The sequence below is a fragment of the Gadus morhua genome, chromosome 3 (assembly GCF_902167405.1).
Source record: "Gadus morhua chromosome 3, gadMor3.0, whole genome shotgun sequence".
NCBI classification, from domain to species: Eukaryota; Metazoa; Chordata; class Actinopteri; order Gadiformes; family Gadidae; genus Gadus; species Gadus morhua.
The window spans coordinates 23,434,388-23,453,632 of record NC_044050.1 but is presented as its reverse complement, the minus strand read 5'-3'; the positions used below and the strand labels follow the sequence as shown (position 1 = coordinate 23,453,632).

Sequence of the window (19,245 nt, the reverse complement as noted above, 5' to 3'; positions counted from 1 at the left end):
GCGAGGACTCACACTCTCTTGCCTTGAATCCTCCCCAGGTGGTGGGCGTCCACTTGAACAAGTGGACCCTGGACAAGCGTCTGGGCCTGACCTGCCTGCTCATGTACTCCATCTTCCTCTGCTTCTCCATCCTCATCGAGTTCAACGTCTTCACCTTCGTCAACCTGCCCATGTGCTCGGACATCCACTGACCTGCCTCCGCTCCCTCTTCGCCTCACATCTGCGTCTTCTTCTTCTTCGGAGACGGAGGACGTCCCACCTGGCTGCTGGGGTCCCATCCGGCCTCCTCCTTCACCCCCCCCCCCCCCCCCCCCCCCCCCCCCCCCCCCTACTCCCCCTGCACAACCCTGGAAGCTCCAGCCATCTCCAGATATGTCTATAGAGCTTTATATGATTTGAACCTTGGTGCAATACGTGACAGATGAACACCAGAGTCAGAAGAAGAGGCTGTCTGAGGGTTTCTTGGGGTTGGATTACTGGACTGAATCAAAGAAGAGTAGCAGGAGGAAGAGGAAGAGGAGGATGAGGAGGAGGAGGAGAAGAGGGAGGGAGCCCAGTCATGGTCAAAAGGAATCGAAAAGGATGTCTTAGGGTTTATTGGGTTGGATTACTGGACTGAATCAAAGAGGAGGAGCAGGAGGAAGAGGAGGAGGAGGAGGAGGAGGAGACGGAGGAGAGGGAGCCCATTCGTGGTCAAAAGGGATCGAAGAAGATGTCCGAGCGGGCGAACTAGGCTACTCCTGGCTACCCGGTCACGAGCTGAGGGGTGGAAACGGTTGAGAGGAACCGACCTGCGTTCAGTTCAACGGCAGGCGTTGAACGACAGGGAGAAGCTGCTACTTTAACTCACTGACTAACCCAACCGAACGGGACAGATCACGTGCTTAAAGCGATTTTTAGCCTAATAGGGTCGTTTGTTACTCTTTGTATGTGTTTAAAATATGAGTGTGTAAAGTGCATTCACGTATTTCTAACTGGATTTCTTTGTCCATATTTAAGAGTTATACTGATGCTCATGTTTCCTGGATTTATGAATTCTCTCTTGCACACCTACATTTGGTATCGAAAGTCACTATATTGTATATTTTTCCTTGACAAAGAGTCAGCAACTAGAATTATTGTTAGTGACCCCTTTCCAAATGCCTCAGTCTCTCTACCTTGCTGAGTATCTGCCCTAAGAGATTCATATAGCATGCTGTATTCACCACTCCTGATGCTTTGCACTGAGCAAACCCAAATATTTGACTATACTGATGATATTAAGTCTTGTCTTTGGATGTTTTTGTTTGGTTTCCCTTACAGATATAGCTAATTAAATATGTGGTATATTTTCCTACAGTTTAGTCCAAAAATAGGAAAGGGATCATTCTGGAATTGAATTGAAATCCAGCACTGTCACTTTATTGATTAAACATGATATGATATTACTGTTGTGAGCCAGCTACAGGTTGTTTTAATCGTGTAACTACTGAATAAGAAGATTTCCCTAGACTATAGGACTTTGTGCTACAGGGTGAGTACGTCAGGTTTGCATCAGAGCTGAGTACGATACTCCTAGCAGGGCTTGTGCATCACAATACATCTTGGAATTTTTTGTCTGCAATGCTCCCGCATATTGAGAGGACTCAAGAGAGATGTAGCCCTGTAAAATCCTAGATCAACATAATTAAACCGTAACCTACGCTTACCTTGCATGAGATATGCTGTGGCAGTTTCAAAGGTAACAATAACTTCCCACAAATACTTTCACGATTTATTGCTAAACGATGACCGAAAAAACATGATTACCAACACAATAACTAACATTCCATTGCTCCAATGCCTCCAAAATGGAGATCTTCATTGCGATGTACAAGCCCTGTTCTTCTAAGACAAAAGTAGTTTGAGAACAAATGATAGTTGATGACCGTGAAGAGATTTGGACCTGAGCTTGAGACTTTGTAGATGCGGGGGCTGTGTGTGTGTGTGTGTGTGTGTGTGTGTGTGTGCGTGTGCGCGCTGGTGTGTGTTGTATTTTCTAGGGGCACCAAGGACTTCACTGTGACTGGGAAGACATAATCATAATTTATTTATGAATTAATTTATTCAAGGATAATGTCGACCACCAGTTTCAGTACCCTTGGATTGTGTACGAGATATCAACTGGAATGCTTTCTGTTTGTTCCTTAAGGCGATGTACATTTACTGTACCTGATATATATATATATACTATAAGTACTGGAATCTGACTTGATGTTGTTTATATTTAAGAATAGATCTATATAATTTATAAGTTTTGTATAGTTTCAGAAAAAACTATGAGCATTTGTATATTGTAAATAAATAACAAATAAACAACCGTCAATAAAAACAATTGTTTTGAAGCAGAAGGCTTATCGAAGTATCCCAGCTATCGTTTGGCTGGTTTGCCCATGTTATATCATTTGGCCGGACCGTCCTTGCTGAGCAGAAGCTTTGATTTCCCACATAGTTTGTCTCAACGTGGCAGGTTAAAAGGAGAGCGTGCACCACTGCTGCTAATCCCTTGCATGTTAGTTCAGTAAGGAATTACACATCGTAAGGACAAACCCGTTGTACTTCAGGACGATAACATATTAACACAATACGACGGGCTCGGAAACAACATCGCTTTTTTAACAACGATACAGCACTTGAACCTCTGCAATGCCTCCCTGTATTTGAGTCTACTACAGCCAGCTTAGCGGCCGGGTTCCTGCTTGTATTTGAGCCAAAGCCTCCTCTTGTAAACGGCATTATTGCCTCTCCGTTTGAAGCATGCTTTCAGAAAAACTGTGGAGAAATTTGCAAGGTGTTTTTCATTTTATTTTTATTGCTTACTCTAAGGTGATTGATATTTATGATTGTGTTTTATTGGGTCTCCTCTCAATGCAAACCACTCTGAATCAATGTCAATGTGATTGTTGGAGAGACAAAAGAGGGCTCTGTGGTCGCTGTGTTTATACGTTTCCAGTGAAGACAATGAATTGGTACATTTTCCATTCGTTTGGGTATTTTGTAGATAGGCTCTATATAGTTTTAAAAAGGTTGTGCGCATGACTCTTTCATAACTCAAATTATTTTGTGTGTAATGTTAAGATATGACCAGGATCAAAATATACAGTTTTTATTATGCTGTGCATTTCAAAACGGGGAACATTATTATAAATACACGGGATAGGCAATCATATTTCAGATATCAGGAGTATTAAGGTCTACGCAAGTAGTTCTCAGTCGACTAATGTAATTTTATGCATTATGCATATGCATTATTTGTCTTTGTTATTTGTTTGTAAATCCTCGTTTTTGTGGGGGCCTCTGAATAGAACTGTGTACCACAGAAGATACGTTTAGCATTGTTTCCCCAGGGTCTTCTTGCAATAAATTGATTTACATGCAGACTGGCTTTTTGTTTCTATTTTGTTGTTTCAAAATGTGTTTGCTTCACTTCATGGACCTTTAACCCCACTTGTCATCACAATACAGAGCGCATCATAGAACTACTTGTCATTTAAATGTACTCAAATTACAAAGGATAAAAAAAAATTGAGGCCTACACGACTGTAATAAAAGCATAGGCCTATATTGCAAAACATTTGGAAAACACAGGGGTCAAAGGTGAGGATGCGCCTCCATCACTTTTTTCACGCGGCATTCCAACGGTGGTCACGTGGCTCCGCCTCCCCTCCTCTCCTCCTCTTCCCAGTCTCCTCGGAAACCGCAGCGGGGCGCCGAGGCGCTGCAACGCCGCTCGACGTGAGCTATGAACACTGAAATGCACACGGTCGGCTCTCGATGCGTTCCGAAAGAGAAACAAGGCGAACTATGTTTACCTATGATGCCTTTCACTGACCGTAAAGACACAACGCCTCGAGTTTCGGAGACCTTGTAAAGGTAAGGGAGTTGTTTTCTCGTCATGATGTTTAAAGTTGTTTCTTTCTACTACAAGAACGTTATCCCTTTGTTCTATACGACTTCAGGCTTTTGTATGTGTAAACAAGATAGCATGGTGACCAATAAAAGTAATGTTAGCCCACTGAAATGTGTAGAAAAGCAGACCGTGGTCAGTTGTCCCACCCTTCTCAAACACGAACACTATTTTAATAATTTATTACAAAGAAAAACACATTCCCGCACACAACTATGAACAAGTCAGACGACTTGAACTATCTAAGTTAAATTGTCCCTGTTCCATCATGCAATCATGTATTTTTCTGTTAAAAATGTGCTTTTCTAACTTTCCATACCTTTTCCCCTACTCCCTCACTTTTCTGAGTGGTATTCGTGCAAGTTCTTGGGACAGATGCAATCGTTTAGACTTGTATAACCTGGACTAGACCATAGACCTATGGGGACAATAATCTTATTCTCATGCCAGTGAGTCATTGTCTGTTTTCTGCAGTCAGTAGATGTCTGTCTAGCCTATATTTTTTATTATGCCTATTGGCTAGCATTCTTCCTAAAGCCCCTCTGCTATCGGGTTTGGAGATTATCTCCAGTTCTAAGGCAAGGCGTTTGTGTTCCAGGTGGCCCACATGGGTATGGAAGGCCAAATAATACCAAAAGGCTTGGAAGGGATACAGTCAACTGCTAAACTAAATATGTTCCAAGCTTATGCCATTGAAAATATCCTCTCTCCCTTTTCTCTTCACTTTCTCTCCAGGGAAGATGTTTCTGATTTGTCAGCTGGTATTTTATACCATGACTGTTGTCTTTTAAAGTTCAAAAGAGTGCATTTCACAGCTGTAAGATTCTTTCTTCATGTCATCTTGCACTGTTGTTTACCTGTCGCCCTCATTGGTCGATAGGGCTGTTTAAAAAGCCCACAGATTCATCTGGGGCAGCAATGGAAACGCCACAAAAACAATAAAGAAGTGATGTCATGAGTGGAAGATAAAACTGTCTGGGGCTGTTGTATTGAGGGCTGAGCTTTTATATTGAACAGATGCAGAGATGGTAGCTGTTCAAACACTCAAGTCCATTTCAGAGGGGCAAATCTGGACCTGTCCTTTTATATATTAAAGTTTGCACAGCTTCTTAAACTAAATGTTCTCTCTGCTGGAAACTGTACATGACAGGCCCTTAAACTTGTTAATAGGTTCCATCCCTGTTCTTTAATTTCATTCAAGTTGTTTAGTGTCTAAAAAAAAATACAGTCTCTTGAAACCTGTATTTATGTTGTTTGTTGTGTTTTGATCAACTATAATCATGTTTATCAGAGTTCCTGTTTCCTGTTTATGTAGCACTCTGCTTCTCTCTTATCAAATCTCAATTACTCAACAATAATGTTAGGAAACTTTAACTTTTGGCTGCTGAGTTAGTTTGGAATAAAGGAGAAAGAGAGTATTCTGTTAAGAGATAAGGCGATTGGATTGATGTCCTATGTATTGCGCTATTTGGGAGCATGTCAGTGTTAGGCATTGGGCTCAAAATACAGATAGACCAGAGACATACATTGACTTAGGTCAAAATGTTGGTATGCTGCTGGTATTCTGTATCTGACATCTGTGTCATGCATTCAATCCTGCAGCAGAGAGCACCAGAAAAGAGTTGAACCATACCACCAAACTAAATTGTATTACCATTTTATGCCACAAATGGTTAAATCAATGTCAAAAGTGATTCCTGACAGAACCGGTGATGTGGGCAAAACAGCAAAGTCTGAAGGACATCAGCCACGCTTTTATTTTGGTTCCCAATTTAATGAGGGAGTAGCCGACTGCAGGATTCCTACTGCTCGCTCCAAAGAACCAGGGAAATGCCCAGTCTTTCCCTCGGTTGACCATGCTGGTGTGGAAAGTTGAAGCTGGGCGCTGCTTGCCGCTTACACTGGTTCCCAACCACAACTTTAGTTGAAGGGTACGTTGGCATCCCCCCATATCCAAAGCCACTTGATTTATTTTCCTTCTGCGAAACACAGATGAAAGAGTTGACGCACTTCTTAATGATCTGAGGAGAGAGTGTGCGTTGGATTCCGCTGCTCCAAGAAGATTGATTACCGGATGAGATTTGACGAGCCGAGACAGATATATTCGGTGGGTTAGCCCTGTGAACAACCCAACAACCTCTCCCCCCACCCCCCCCCCCCCCCCCCCCCCCCCCCCCTCGGTTTTCCCTTGCTGTTGGCATGTTTAAATAAAAGCATGCCAATCATTCTCATCCCTCACCCGCAGGATGTTGGCCAAGAGCTTCAGCTGAACCCATCCAGAACGACTGACCCAAATGCTTCTAGGTAGCTCTTGAACACAAAAACAAATATCTAAAAGGCTTTTGTCTCGGGCTTTGTCTTTCAGTTCATATTGTTCATTAGTGGTTAGGAGTTGCACAGCATGGGGTTTTAGCAAATCTTTCCACTTGGCTGCACAGTGGTTGGGACAGACAAGTACACTGAGATATTCACATGTTTTTTAGAAAACATTGTGAATTAATATTGCGGATGTGTGTGTAATGTTTGCCCTTTTGGAGACAAAAAACACAGATAGTTATTTATACCGGGCTAGTTTATACCGAGGGCTCATGTGGTCGTGTTGCCTGCTCTGCATATTTTTTGTCATTGTTAACTGCTAATGGTGTCACGTGGGCGGGAGGCTGTTATTTAGTAGTTCTTTCATTAAAACAGTCGTACCCTGAATGCGTGCCCATTGGCCCGGTTCAGGTCTATGTTGGTGTTGTGTTGCCACTCTTTCCATACCCTTAAAAACCTGATTGGGCGGAGCCAGAGGAAATGGCAGATATTCCTGCTTGGTCGACAGAAAGAGACGAACACAAGGCTGTGTCAGCCAGCTGCTCTATGCTGATTGGTTGCTTATTATTCTTTCCAGCTGAGGTTAACTCAACATTTTGCAGGTCATGTTTATAATAAAAAACTGTTTCCAATACACACCTCATTGAATATTAGTTATACTAGCCCAACTAATGACAGAATAACTGACATACCTAAAAAACAAATACATTTTTTCTCAGGCCCTTGTTTCCTCAAAAACAAAAGCTATCTTTTAATTGGTGTGTGTGTGTGTGTGTGTTTGCGTGTGCGCGCGTGTGTGTGTGTGTGTGTGTGTGTGCATTTTAATGTCTCAGTCCTTCCATGTCCACAGCCAAGTTCTTTCAGTTTTAATTCCCTTTACTCAGTTTCTTTTTTTTTTAATCTTTCAGCGTTCCTTATGTTTCGATTTCAGTTTCATTTTAAAGATCCCATTCTATTAAGTTTCAGTTTTCATCGCATATGTTCAGTTTCCATTTAAGTGTTTACAAATTCCAATTTTTTTAAATTTGAAACTACATTCACCCTAGTGTGTGCGTGTGTGTGTGTGTGTGTGTGTGTGTGTGTGTGTGTGTGTGTGTGTGTGTGTGTGTGTGTGTGTGTGTGTGTGTGTGTGAATGTGTGTGTGTTTTCTTTACAGCCACCGCTGGGCATTAATTTATTGACTTTATGTGGTGTTTTTTAATATCTTGATTTTGAGTGGTGCTTTGGTCCACGTTCACCATGGCAACACGCTGTGTCTGTCTCTGTCTCTAAAGGCCTCCACCCTATCAGCAGCTCTGATGCCTCAACTAGTCATGGGTTCACCTCCACCAAACTCACTGTGGTCTGGGGGCAATGAGGCAGAGAAAGACAGAGGAGGCTTGAACATCTTCTCACCTAATGATACCACCGAACGACTGGGGACCCATGTACCAAATGATCCATGTAGCAAATACAAAACTATAAGTATTGTGGTCCTCATGTGAATGGTCTACAAGTCTGCACAGATTAACCTGATACCTTCAGTTCAAAACTACGGTGATTTAACCTCCCAATGCTGGGTTAGGAATGCTCGGTTTGGTAGGATACCTTCACAGAGCTGTTCATGCTTCAATTATCCCGAGAAATAAGAAGCTCAGGACTTGTCAGAAGAGATGAGGAGAGAGGCATGTTAAAGGGGCAAAGGAATGAGCTTGATTAAAAGACTTCAGATTCATTATGAAAGATTATGCAGAGAGTGGCCAAGATTAAGATAAGAAGGTTGGGATGGAGAGAGCATAGACAGAGAAGTATGAAGAGGTTTTTTTTAGGGATGCAACTGGGTGGGAGGGTAATGGGGGGGAGAGTGGGAGAGAGGGACACCAGACAGGGGGGAGAGGTTCAGACTGAAAGCATTCCGGCAGACCAGCACCTCCGTATTACTGGCTGTGGCCGACACAGGAACTTCCTGTGGTTTGACCGCAGCTCTGATCCATGTGTCGGTCCAGCAGCGCTCCAGAACAGCCAGACGGCCTCTACCCGGACGGCCTCTACCCAGACGGCCTCTAACCAGACGCAGAGCGAGGGACGGGGCCCAGCGGGGTGAGAGCTCTCCCCCAGCATGGCCTCCAGTACATTCCCCATGGGACCACTGGACCGGAGCGGTAGCTTCTTCAAGGTAAGGCAGTCCGCCCCCCTCTCACACATGGTATGTGTCTGGGAATGGGTGTACATTCTTTTTTTTTTTTGGCTGACCGGTCTTTCTTGATTCACTGTCTAGCTACTCTCTATCCCGTTGAGTGTCAAAACTCAGTATTTTGTTCAGTCAGCTCAGTGTCGTTGTCTTGAGGCTCACTTGATTGCTGATCTCTGACAACAACAGCTACTCGTTCAGGATGATATTTTTCCGAATACATGGTATACACGCAGTATAGATGAATGAAAACACAATTGTTTTTAATAGTCTTGGTTCAAACGGACACCTCTTGCCTGTCTCCTGCCTTGGTTAGCATACATTGTGAATTGTTGATTCCTACTCGACGTGTGTGTACTCACAAGGGCATATAGACACCCCCGCGCACGCACACACACACACACACACACACACACACACACACACACACACACACACACACACACTGTTGGGGAATTCAGAAGACACATGCACACAAACACAGATGGTCTATCCAACCAACCTTAAAATTCATTATGGTAAAATCCAATTCTCTTGTCAGCTGTATTTCTATGTAACAAAACCAAGGCTGCAGCCGCCTTGGTTTTGAAGTGTGCATTGTCATCTGTTTGTTCCATAAAATACACTCTATTGCCAGATTTTTGAAAAGTTACAGCTTTATTTATACAGCTGCTGATGGCTCAATCCGTCTCACACTTGAATCGCTTGATGCTCAGCCGGTAAAATTATACTGTCTGTGTACTCTCTCAAAATCAGAGCAAACCTCGACGGCAATGTTAAGATGCACACTCTGCCCAAGTGTCCCTGAGCAAGGGACATCAACACTCGATTGGTCCCTATAAGCTATTGCTATACTTAAACCCAGTGGCGTAACAAGGCAACGACGGGCCCGTATGCAGGATGTTCAAGGCGGCCTCAAGGGCTTCGTTACGATTGTTGACGGGGGGGGACGGGGGGGGGGACGGGGTGGTTCGGAGCGATTGTTGACGGGGGGGGGGGGGGTTTGGAGCGGTTGTTGACGGGGGGGGGGGGGGGGGGGGGGCCCGTACGCGCCCTGATTGGCCCGGGCCCGTACGCGCCCGCATACCCTGCTTACCGATAGTTACGCCACTGCTTAAACCCCACTTGACCTAAGCCTCTTCCAAACATCAACATTTTCAATCAGTTGGACCAGGGCCCCGTTTCCCGATAACGATGGATCTTCGCTCGTACGATCATTCTCCCGATGGATCTTGCGATCCATCGTCAATTTCTTTGGAGCGTTTCCCGAAACTCCTCTTAACGTGAACGCGCATCCGCTGCACTCGCGACGTCGTAGGATTGTAACTGTCTACTGACACGGTGCTGAAATGGGCTCCGTAGGAGGGGGAGACGCAGGAATGTCGCAGGAAAATTGTGTTAAAAAGGGTTAAAATATATCCCCATCAAGGACAACAGCAGAGTAGCCTACAAAAAAAATAGACTGCAATTATATGAATGCTAAAGACATTAAAACACAATTGATTAGGCTTAAACCGACATATATCAGTCCTAATCCTGAATGCACTGTGCGTTTCACGGCATTTTCCCCCCTGAAATAATTCCTCTTCACACCTGTGAATAACCCGGGAGACGTCCATGATGAGGAATACAACGAAGCCCACCGTCTGGCCCGGTGCATCGTTGAGCGCACGATCGGGAGGTGGAAGTTGCGCTTTAGATGCCTTCACAAGTCAGGCGGAGGGCTCCAGTTTTCGCCGGCCAAGTCATGCGCCGTGATATGTGTGACGGCTATGTTGCACAACATTGCAGCTAAGGCTGGGGTGGCATTGCTTGAACCGGAGGACGTTGAGGACGATGACGATGAGGAAGATCGGTGTGAGGACGGCCTCCCTCATAACTACGCGGCTGGTTTTCATGCGCGTCGAATAGTGATTGAGACTTTTTTTTAACCCCCTCCACCCTCCCTCATGTCACTAAACATTCCCGTCAACTTGACCAATACCCACCATATCCCAGCCTTTTGCCTGCTTCTTTGCTTGTTTTTTATAATTTTTTTTATTTCTTTATTTTTTTTAATCTCTTTAGTTTCGTTATTTTTTTTAATTTCTTTAATTTAATTTTTTAATTTTTTTAATTTACATTATTTTATGCTACGTTTTATGAGTAGCCTATGTCAGTCTGCACAAATCCCCCCACTTTCTCTCACACATTTTGAGTGCCCTGCCTGCGCAAACATTTTCTGGACTGTCCCGTTTTATTTTGGCCATTTTAACATCTTTATTAATAAATTAATTAATAATCTTTATTAATTACCAAACTAAGAACATAAAGGCGCAATGCGTTTTAATAAAACGCATCCAATATACGGAATGTCCGATGGCGACGCCACTGAGGCTATAGCTGACGATGCTCTTAGCGTCCTACGAGTACCTACGAGCACCCCTGGAGTACTCGTTAGCTACGAGCGTTTTCAAGACGTTCGTGACCAACGATGCTTTCGGGAAACGCGATGAAAACTCTACGATGCCCTTTCGACGCACTTCACGATCCACTTAGGCTAACGACGCTTTCGGGAAACGGGGCCCAGACATGAAACAGATTTTTCCCCGGCAGCTCCCCAACTACAAAGTCTGTGTAATGTCCGATTGAGCCAATGTGTGAATAAAGCAGCAAATTTTCCGGAGAGTTCACGTGAGTGTTGATGACATTTCTATCACGTGACTGCCGAGAACCAGAAAAATACTTGTAAAAGTTGATATTGCGCATTCGCCCAAACACATTTATTATTGATATTAACGCAAGAACAGTGGTCATTAGGGATGGTTCCGTAGTCCCCCCCCCCCCCCCTGATCTGTTCTACACAAAACACTGTGCTTTCCGTGTCATTTATGCATCACATCCGGCCTCCTGCAAGCCCCACCCAGGCGCCCCCCCCCCCCCCCCCCCCCCTCCAAACCAAACAGAGTATTTCCAGTAAGAGATAACGCATCTTACACAGACAATCTCCTATTGGGTGCTACATGTGTGGTAAGGCCTGCACATTGTCCGAAGTTCATAAGAGCAACAAGCTGTGTTTTCTTTGCCCTTTCCGATCCAATGCTGTGCTTGACTCTCACCATAAAGCTGGTAAGCTTGCAAATGGAAGCCTGGCTTTGAAGGACTGGGGCCAAGGGGAAAAGAAGAGTCCACCGGGTTCTTTTAAACGTATCGGTTACATAGACGTTAAAACAGAGCGACTATGGCGTCACACTAGTGTTCCTGAAGGGGCTTTTTGAAGCCAAACGTTTGGTTTTACGCTCAGTGCTGTGGAATCGCCCTAATTCAGCAGAACTGTGTAGGGGGGTTGGAGGGGGTGAAACCTGACTGGGAATGAGCAACATGTCATTATAGACACTTCCCCCCCAAACATAGACTTGTATACAGCCTTCAACTATGCTACGTGATACAATGCGTTTCAATGGAGAATGTTTTACCTCTTGTTAAAATTGTGGCTTCAACATTCACTCCTTAAGGCTGACTGCTTGATCAGTGGTTATGCTATAACCCGTACAATGCACAGATACAATTAGATTAGAAGGGTTTACATATTTTTCCAGTACGGTATTGTGGAAAAAGCAATTATTGACTAAATAAAAGTATCAAATAATTCAGTTTTTATTGTTAATCCGCTGGAGATGCCCACTGTGAGCTCAGACGCAGTGAAAGCAGTCACCGTGTGTCTGGGTTTTAAAGCCTGACACATAGTTTCCCATTGAGTATCCATGGCCTTAACGACAGCCCAGGCAGAGAATCACTTACCTTCACACACACAATTACAGAGATGTGGAAAAGTACATTCGTTTTTTACATTGGGTTATTAGGGTGTTAGTTGGGTGTGTGCACGTGTGTGTGTGTCTGCGTGTGCGTGCGTGTCTGTGTACGTGTGCGTGCGTATGTGTGCGCACGTCTGTGTGTGTGTGTGTGTTGCCGTGTTTATATTTTTCGGTGCCTTATAGTTCACATCTGCATCTGTTTACACATGCATTGCAGGGACGGACTTAAATCCTTAACGAAATCCGTAAGTAGTATTGACTGTTGTTTCTGAGAGCCATCACAAGATATGAAGAGCTATCAAGATGTGCAGAGCCAGACTCATTCAGCCGTTCAATGACCTTCATGTGATGGCTTCAGAACGGCCCTTGCTTCTCTCTTTTCCTCTGACCCCCATGCTCTCAGTGTGACCTACAACAACTGTGAACAACTCAAGCCCCTCATGGATTATGGATGTTGTGTCTCCTGCTACGATACCTTGATGCTTTTGCTCAGACATACTGTGTTGTGATTACTGGTCTGTCCCTCCCCCACCCCTATTGTATTTGTATTGCTGAGCCACTTTTCTGCATGGATGCAACAAACAAACAATGTGCATCTGAACAATTAAATAGCATTCATCCTCTCCCCAGGATCAATGTCTCCCAGGTGCTGTCAAACATCACCGATAACTGTATTTGAGATGGGACTTCAAAAAGGAAAACTCAATATGTTTTATTGGTTTCTTTGGAATGCGTAAGTGAAGACCGCTTGGACAATGCCCGTCTTTATAAAACAACTAGAAAGGTTGTCTTGGCTCCATCTATTACTTTGAAAGAAGAACAAAGAAACAAAACTACTGTTTTGGTTTAGCTGACGGGGATCGGGGAGATTCAAAGACTGAGACAGTTCTGGTTCCACTTATAAATTGAATCAAAGGGGTTCTTCGCAATGTCAGCAGCGAGTTACGGGGCGGAACCGGACCTCAGTTTTTTTACAGACGGCATTGTCATATAACCCCATCTAGTGGTCATCTACCGAATTACACCAAGCCGGAACGACAACAGCATCTGGGTTTAATGTAAGAGACCACAGCACCTGGGTCACATCTTATAAGTATAGAGGGCTTACCGCTTGTTTCCTCCAAGGGAGTGTCACACCCCGCCTCAAGGGAAGGACAAAGGAGGAGACCACGCAAGACCGGTAGTTTTACCAAATTATGATCTATTTAAACCAATTCAAGATTAACCTAATAAATGATGCGTGAATGTCAGTAGTCAGTAACGGGTGCAGTGTCTGTGTGAGTGGATGAGTGTATGGTGTGTGTAAAGCAGCAATAACTCAACCTAACTAACCCAAACCAATACCAAAACCAAAACAAACCATTCGTCAAGAGAGAGAGACCCAAGTGGCTGACTCCTGCAGCTTTTATAGCTGCAGGAGGGCAGCCAGCATGGGTGTCGACGATCAGCAATCAGCTCCTGGCAGCCTGCCAATCAGGAGGTGCCAGGAGCTGTCACAGGAGCCAGATCATGGGGTCAAAAATGCAGCGTTTCAGACAGTTATTATGCATCTTGACTTCATTGATATTCATCTGATTATCTAACCCTTTATGTGATCATCGAGTTGTGCGCTGAAATCCCTGCCATCTGGGATATGTATTCAGGCTAAAAGAGCCACATGTTGTTTATTAAGGCTTCCATCGTATCTAGTTTTTGCACAGAGCCACAGATAATCTTGACCACTACATTGACCACCTCCTCCCATGATAGTTGGTCAACACCGGGATAAAGGAAACCAACTCAATGATCATTTCTGACTCCCACTGGATTTTCATGGAAAATAATATTTTGCTAAATATTTGACATTTTCCACATGGCCGTTGCCCCTGCTTTGTATGGCCACTGTATATTCAGTCTTTCCCACACTTTGTCTGTCATTTGTTGTCTATCATGTACTGACATGTTATGACAAATGTACTTATTGTATTATGACAAATGTACTTATTGTAAGTCGCTTTGGATAAAAGCGTCTGCTAAATGCCCTAAATGCAAATGTAAATGTACTTTCTTAATGTCCTGTAGTAGTAGATACCCACAGACCTAACACCCACAATACCCACAATCCTACTATTAGGCATACCTAGTATACCTAGTAGTACTAGTAAGTAATGGGCATGCTAGCTTTAGGAGTTGCTCCTCTGGGATCAATAGTTGGTTTTTTAAATTTAAATTGAAAGAAGGGCTCTCCACACATACCACTGGATCACGAAAAGTCAATCTGGACTGTAGAGAATGTGTCACAACAGACGTCATCATCTGTTCTATCCATCTATCTGTGGTCCCCTCCCACCTCAACGTGTTGGTCCAACAAGGGGATCAACATGCAGGGCAAGACCACCATGACCCCTAGCAACGGTCGACCCACACAACATCAGACCTCTTCTCCTGATATCAAAAACGAAACCGATAAAATCTCAATCCAGACCCACAACACTAAGAGGACTTCCTATGAGTTTTCCTTTCCACCAAGATGTGTATAAAAACGACGCCTCATTAAGTGGTGTTGTTTACGTCAATGGGTTGATAGTAGGAATGCCATTTACACTGGGAATATCATAAACGGTGTGTGTGTGTGTGTGTGTGTGTGTGTGTGTGTGTGTGTGTGTGTGTGTGTGTGTGTGTGTGTGTGTGTGTGTGTGTGTGTGTGTGTGTGTGTGTGTGTGTGTGCGTGTGTCATCCTGTGTTTTCCGGTGCATGTGTGTTCGTTGTTTCCATCGCATTGTCTCCGTGCTTCCTGCCTATAGGAAGTGAGTTAAATTCACAGGAAAAAGTGAGTGACTGCTTCACACAGGCTGTGTGCCGCCTTTCGCAACGGCAGTCCAGGGTTTCGATTCCGGAGGTTCCTCTTGACGATCCCGTCTCCCGTCATGTCGCGGCGCGTCTGACTTCCTCATAGCTCGTCCCTGCCTGCTCCTTCTAGGGATCTTCTCCGTGCGTGTTTGGAACTCATCTGGTGAGCCTTCTCCTTCTCCCGTCTCCTCCTAGCTGATCGACGCCTTCGCGTCGGAGATCGGGGAGCTGAAGCAGGAGATGGTCCGGACGCCCTCGGCGGAAGAGGAGAAGCAGCCGGTTGCATTCCAAGGGTGAGGCTTTTCGTTTACAAACATCAGCATGTGCGTTCCACATGCTCTCCTCCCGGAGCACGGCGTGGAATTCAAACGGCTTTCCTTGGACATTCTAGAAATTCCTCGGCATAACAATTAGGACAAGATCTCATGAAGAGGTTGTTTCTCAACTGATTGTTGCTCTGTGGATTTGGTGTTGCAAGCTGACTTTTTAATCCATAGTTTTTCTGGTTTATTGCAAATACAAAGAAGGCCACTGATATTTAGTATTGATATATATCGAGCAGCCTCTTCCCCTCCGCATTTGTTGATTCTCTCTCTCTCTCTCTCTCTCTCTCTCTCTCTCTCTCTCTCTCTCTCTCTCTCTTCCCCTCTCTCTCTCTCTCTCTCTCTCTCTCTCTCTCTCTCTCTCTCACTCACTCACTCACTCACTCTCTCTCTCTCTCTCTCTCTCTCTCTCTCTCTCTCTCTCTCTCTCTCTCTCTCTCTCTCTCTCTCTCTCTCTCTCTCTTTCTCACTCTCTCTCACTCTCTCTCACACACTCTCTCTCTCTCTCTCTCTCTCTCTCTCTCTCTCTCTCTCTCTCTCTCTCTCTCTCTCTCTCTCTCTCTCTCTCTCTCTGTATGTTTCTCTCTCTCTCTCTCTCTCTCTCTCTCTCTCTCTCTCTCTCTCTCTCTCTCTCTCTCTCTCTCTCTCTCTCTCTCTCTCTCTCTCTCTCTCTCTCTCTCTATCTCCCTCCCTCCCTCCCTCCCTCCCTCCCTCCCTCCCTCCCTCCCTCCCAGGCTGGAGGGTGAGGTAAGCGGGCTGTACCTGCAGTCCCGCCACTGCAGCCACCGTGCGGGCGGTGAGAGGGATTCTGGGTATGACTCGCTGGGCAGGAGGATGAGTGTGCTGGCCCGGCTGACCCAGACGCACCCCGTGTGGCTACTGCTTGCCCTGGGGGAGGAGGAGGCCAGACGCATTCTGCTCAGACAGCCAGCCGGGGTAAGGAGCCAGGGAACACCCTAGCCGCTAGCCGGTTGCTAACCAAACAACACTGGTTGCGTGAAGCGTGGAAGTTGCAGGCCGATGCCAGGATTGTGCAACGGAGATTATTGGGCTAATCGTCGGATCAGCTTTGCTGGGTTTTGTTTTTTGGAACAAACAGTGATTTCAGTTTCGTTTTTTTGATGAAATCGTCGGAAAAGTGACGTAATGCAAGAGACATTGTGACATTATTCTACTCCATGAAACTTATTGCAGATGTTTTCATCTGAGGGGTGACGTCGTGTGAATGACATAATGACCTTATTCCCCTCCAACTCCTTGGTCTCGATAAACGTTTTTTGGATTCTACTACAAAAGAAAAGCTTGTAACTAAACCCACCAGTGTAAATACCACACCCAGGGGACTCCCTGTCTTCCCCCTAGTATATTGGAGCCATTCAAACCCTTCTTCTTGCTGCAGTTGGCTCTAGCTTAAGGAACTTCTGACCCACTGCAGTTCACGCTGAAGTCACACATTTGTTTGGTTTGCTGGTGACCCATTTTTAAAAGTAAAAAAGGGTGACTCACCTAATTGACTACATATGAGTAAATATCATACGTTTGTGGTGCAACAATCGTGTCAGGTCTTTTTAAGGTCATATTATAGACACCAGTAGAAGAAGTGCACATAATTAAAATCACAAAAGTATTTGGATTACCAAAACATGTTGATGTTTATGAACCCTGAACAAAGAAAAAAAACGCACACAGAAGATGACATCGCTGAACAGCAACCACAGAACTGCGTGCACACGCCCACTTCTATCCCTGAACCAATGAAACATGCTCTCATGTGTTCCCCCTGGTGCAGGTGTTCCTGGTGACGAGGTCCGCTGCCCTCCAGAGGAAGGTCCTCAGTGTACGACTGGAGGACGAGGGCTCCTCTCCGTGTATCCAGGACTTCCCCGTCAAGGAGAGCCAGTACAGTAGGTCTCATCCAACCCTTACCTGCTCCTTTGTCCACCAGCAGGTGCAAGGGGTTCAAGCCTTCAAGAGTGTCCGTCTACAGTATGTTGTGTTTGTGTTGTGTTCTACGGCATGGGCAGCAAATATTTATTGTGCATCATACAGTTTCAACGTGGTAACATAGGCAGCAGAATACCAGAACCAGCAGGCACAATGTGGCATTAGATAGAGGCTAATGGTTACGTTTCCATATACGTAATTGTTGTTTCCATATCCATATTCCACATGCATAAATACGCTTTTTTTTTCGTATAATATCATTAACATTTAGGGCATATCGCAGAATCTTTTATGTAAAGCAACTTCCATTAAGTATATTCGTTAATGGAAAGAGAAACAACAATCTTTCGCTGTCGGTACAGTAAGGACGTTCATAGAAACAAGTGCCAAGCACTTACAATTGTTAGGTTAACCCATTCCCAGTGTACAACAAAAAGAGCTAGGATAAGAATGATATCATATATAATTAGACATTCTAGAAGGGAGAACTACATCAAGTTTTACCATAAGTTTTACACAATGACTGATGGGACGTGGACAGCGGTGTGATGACGATCAAGCCTTGGACCTTCCCATGCTGTCCTGAGAGTAACCCCTGGGACAGACCCATCTCTGACCTAGTTTGGCCATCTGATACGGGTCAGCTGCATATCGGTGGGCTCCTCAGATACATACGAGCAGAGACAGCTGTTCAGGGCTGTAATGTATCGGACCAAGCTCCAGTCGGAGGGTGAATTGTTGGTGTAAAGCGATTTGATGGAGCTTAACCTGTTTTGGTAGTGTTGCATATTCTCGAAGAAAGTTGTCCAATCCCGGGTTGCTTTAACTCACTTCATTTATTATAAAGTCGTCGGCATGTTTCGGTATGGTAACTGAAGCTATACGGAGGGAAATGTATCTAACACGAGTGAGAGATAATAACTCTGGCTACTACGGGACATGGGCAAAGGCCCATGTCCCCTCGCGGGTGTCGCTGAAAATCTCTGGGGCGTTCACTCGACGTCCTCCGTACAGGATGTCAAGTGGGTGTGGCCTATGCAGTGGGCGTGGCCTAGTGGGCGTGGCCGGGGTGACGTTATGGCTTCGGCTTCTTCACTTAATTAAAGGTGAAGAGGGAGCAGCCTTCAATAACGTCATGCTCCCCTTGTGGCTATGTGAGGGTAACGCAGCTTATATGTTTGGTCCTACTTCCTAGTGGACAAGTGAGGGAAGCTTAGATTCTTAAAATACGTAACAGTAGCACATATGACTTACTTATACACTATATCAACCTCATACTGTAGGGGACTGCCCATTGTGAGTGGGTTGGAGGGGGCTGTGTATGAATACTCTATTGTTCAGGGGCCTTTTTGGACTCCAAGCTGACAGGTATGGGGTTTGATTCCCCGTCTGTAGGCCTGTAGGCCTTGAGCACAACAGCCAAGCCGTACCTACTCATTAATGACATGCATCTCAAACAAAGATCAATGACTAAATTGTTGTGTTTTTATTTTTAACAGCCTTTTCCCTGGAACACTCTGGGATCAGCTTTGCAGACCTGTTCCGTCTGGTGGCTTTTTACTGTATCAGCAGGTAACGGATATAAGTTCAATCTCTCTCTCTCTCTACCTCTCTAGCTCTCTTTCGACCTTGCTCTCTCTTTCTCTCTCTCTACCGGTCGGTCTCTCTCTCTACCTCTCTCTCTCCTCTTCTCTCTCTCTCTCTCTCTCTCTCTCTCTCTCTCTCTCTCTCTCTCTCTCTCTCTCTGTGTCTCTCTATCTCTCCACCTCTCTCTCGCTATATGTAGCTCTCTACCTCTCTCTCTCTCTCTCTCTCTCTCTCTCTCTCTCTCTCTCTCTCTCTCTCTCTCTCTCTCTCTCTCTCTCTCTCTCTCTCTTTGCTCCATGCCCACGGTGTTGGTTTCTTGTGTCTGGGCCAGATTGCCACAGCCTTACGTCGGGTCCG

General features: G+C 45.0%; 2 protein-coding genes across 5 annotated transcripts in view; both read left to right on the top strand.

Moving 5' to 3' along the window:
* LOC115539861 (sodium/potassium/calcium exchanger 3) overlaps nt 1-3,398 on the top strand; it is a 52,448-nt gene extending 49,050 nt beyond the window's left edge. For both annotated transcript variants that reach the window (XM_030350704.1, XM_030350705.1), the window contains one exon: nt 39-3,398. In XM_030350704.1, the coding sequence (XP_030206564.1) occupies nt 39-191 (153 nt within the window). In that variant the 3' untranslated portion in view covers nt 192-3,398. The remainder of the gene's footprint in view (nt 1-38) is intronic.
* A 314-nt stretch (nt 3,399-3,712) lies between these two features.
* Nucleotides 3,713-19,245, top strand: part of LOC115540372 (ras and Rab interactor 2) — a 31,846-nt gene continuing 16,313 nt past the window's right edge. For 2 of the 3 annotated variants that reach the window (XM_030351583.1, XM_030351585.1), the window contains exons 1-6: nt 3,713-3,891; nt 8,227-8,396; nt 15,230-15,327; nt 16,092-16,293; nt 17,147-17,261; nt 18,801-18,873. In XM_030351583.1, the coding sequence (XP_030207443.1) occupies nt 8,340-8,396; nt 15,230-15,327; nt 16,092-16,293; nt 17,147-17,261; nt 18,801-18,873 (545 nt within the window). In that variant the 5' untranslated portion in view covers nt 3,713-3,891; nt 8,227-8,339. The remainder of the gene's footprint in view (nt 3,892-8,226; nt 8,397-15,229; nt 15,328-16,091; nt 16,294-17,146; nt 17,262-18,800; nt 18,874-19,245) is intronic. The other variant, XM_030351584.1, reaches the window with a different exon arrangement.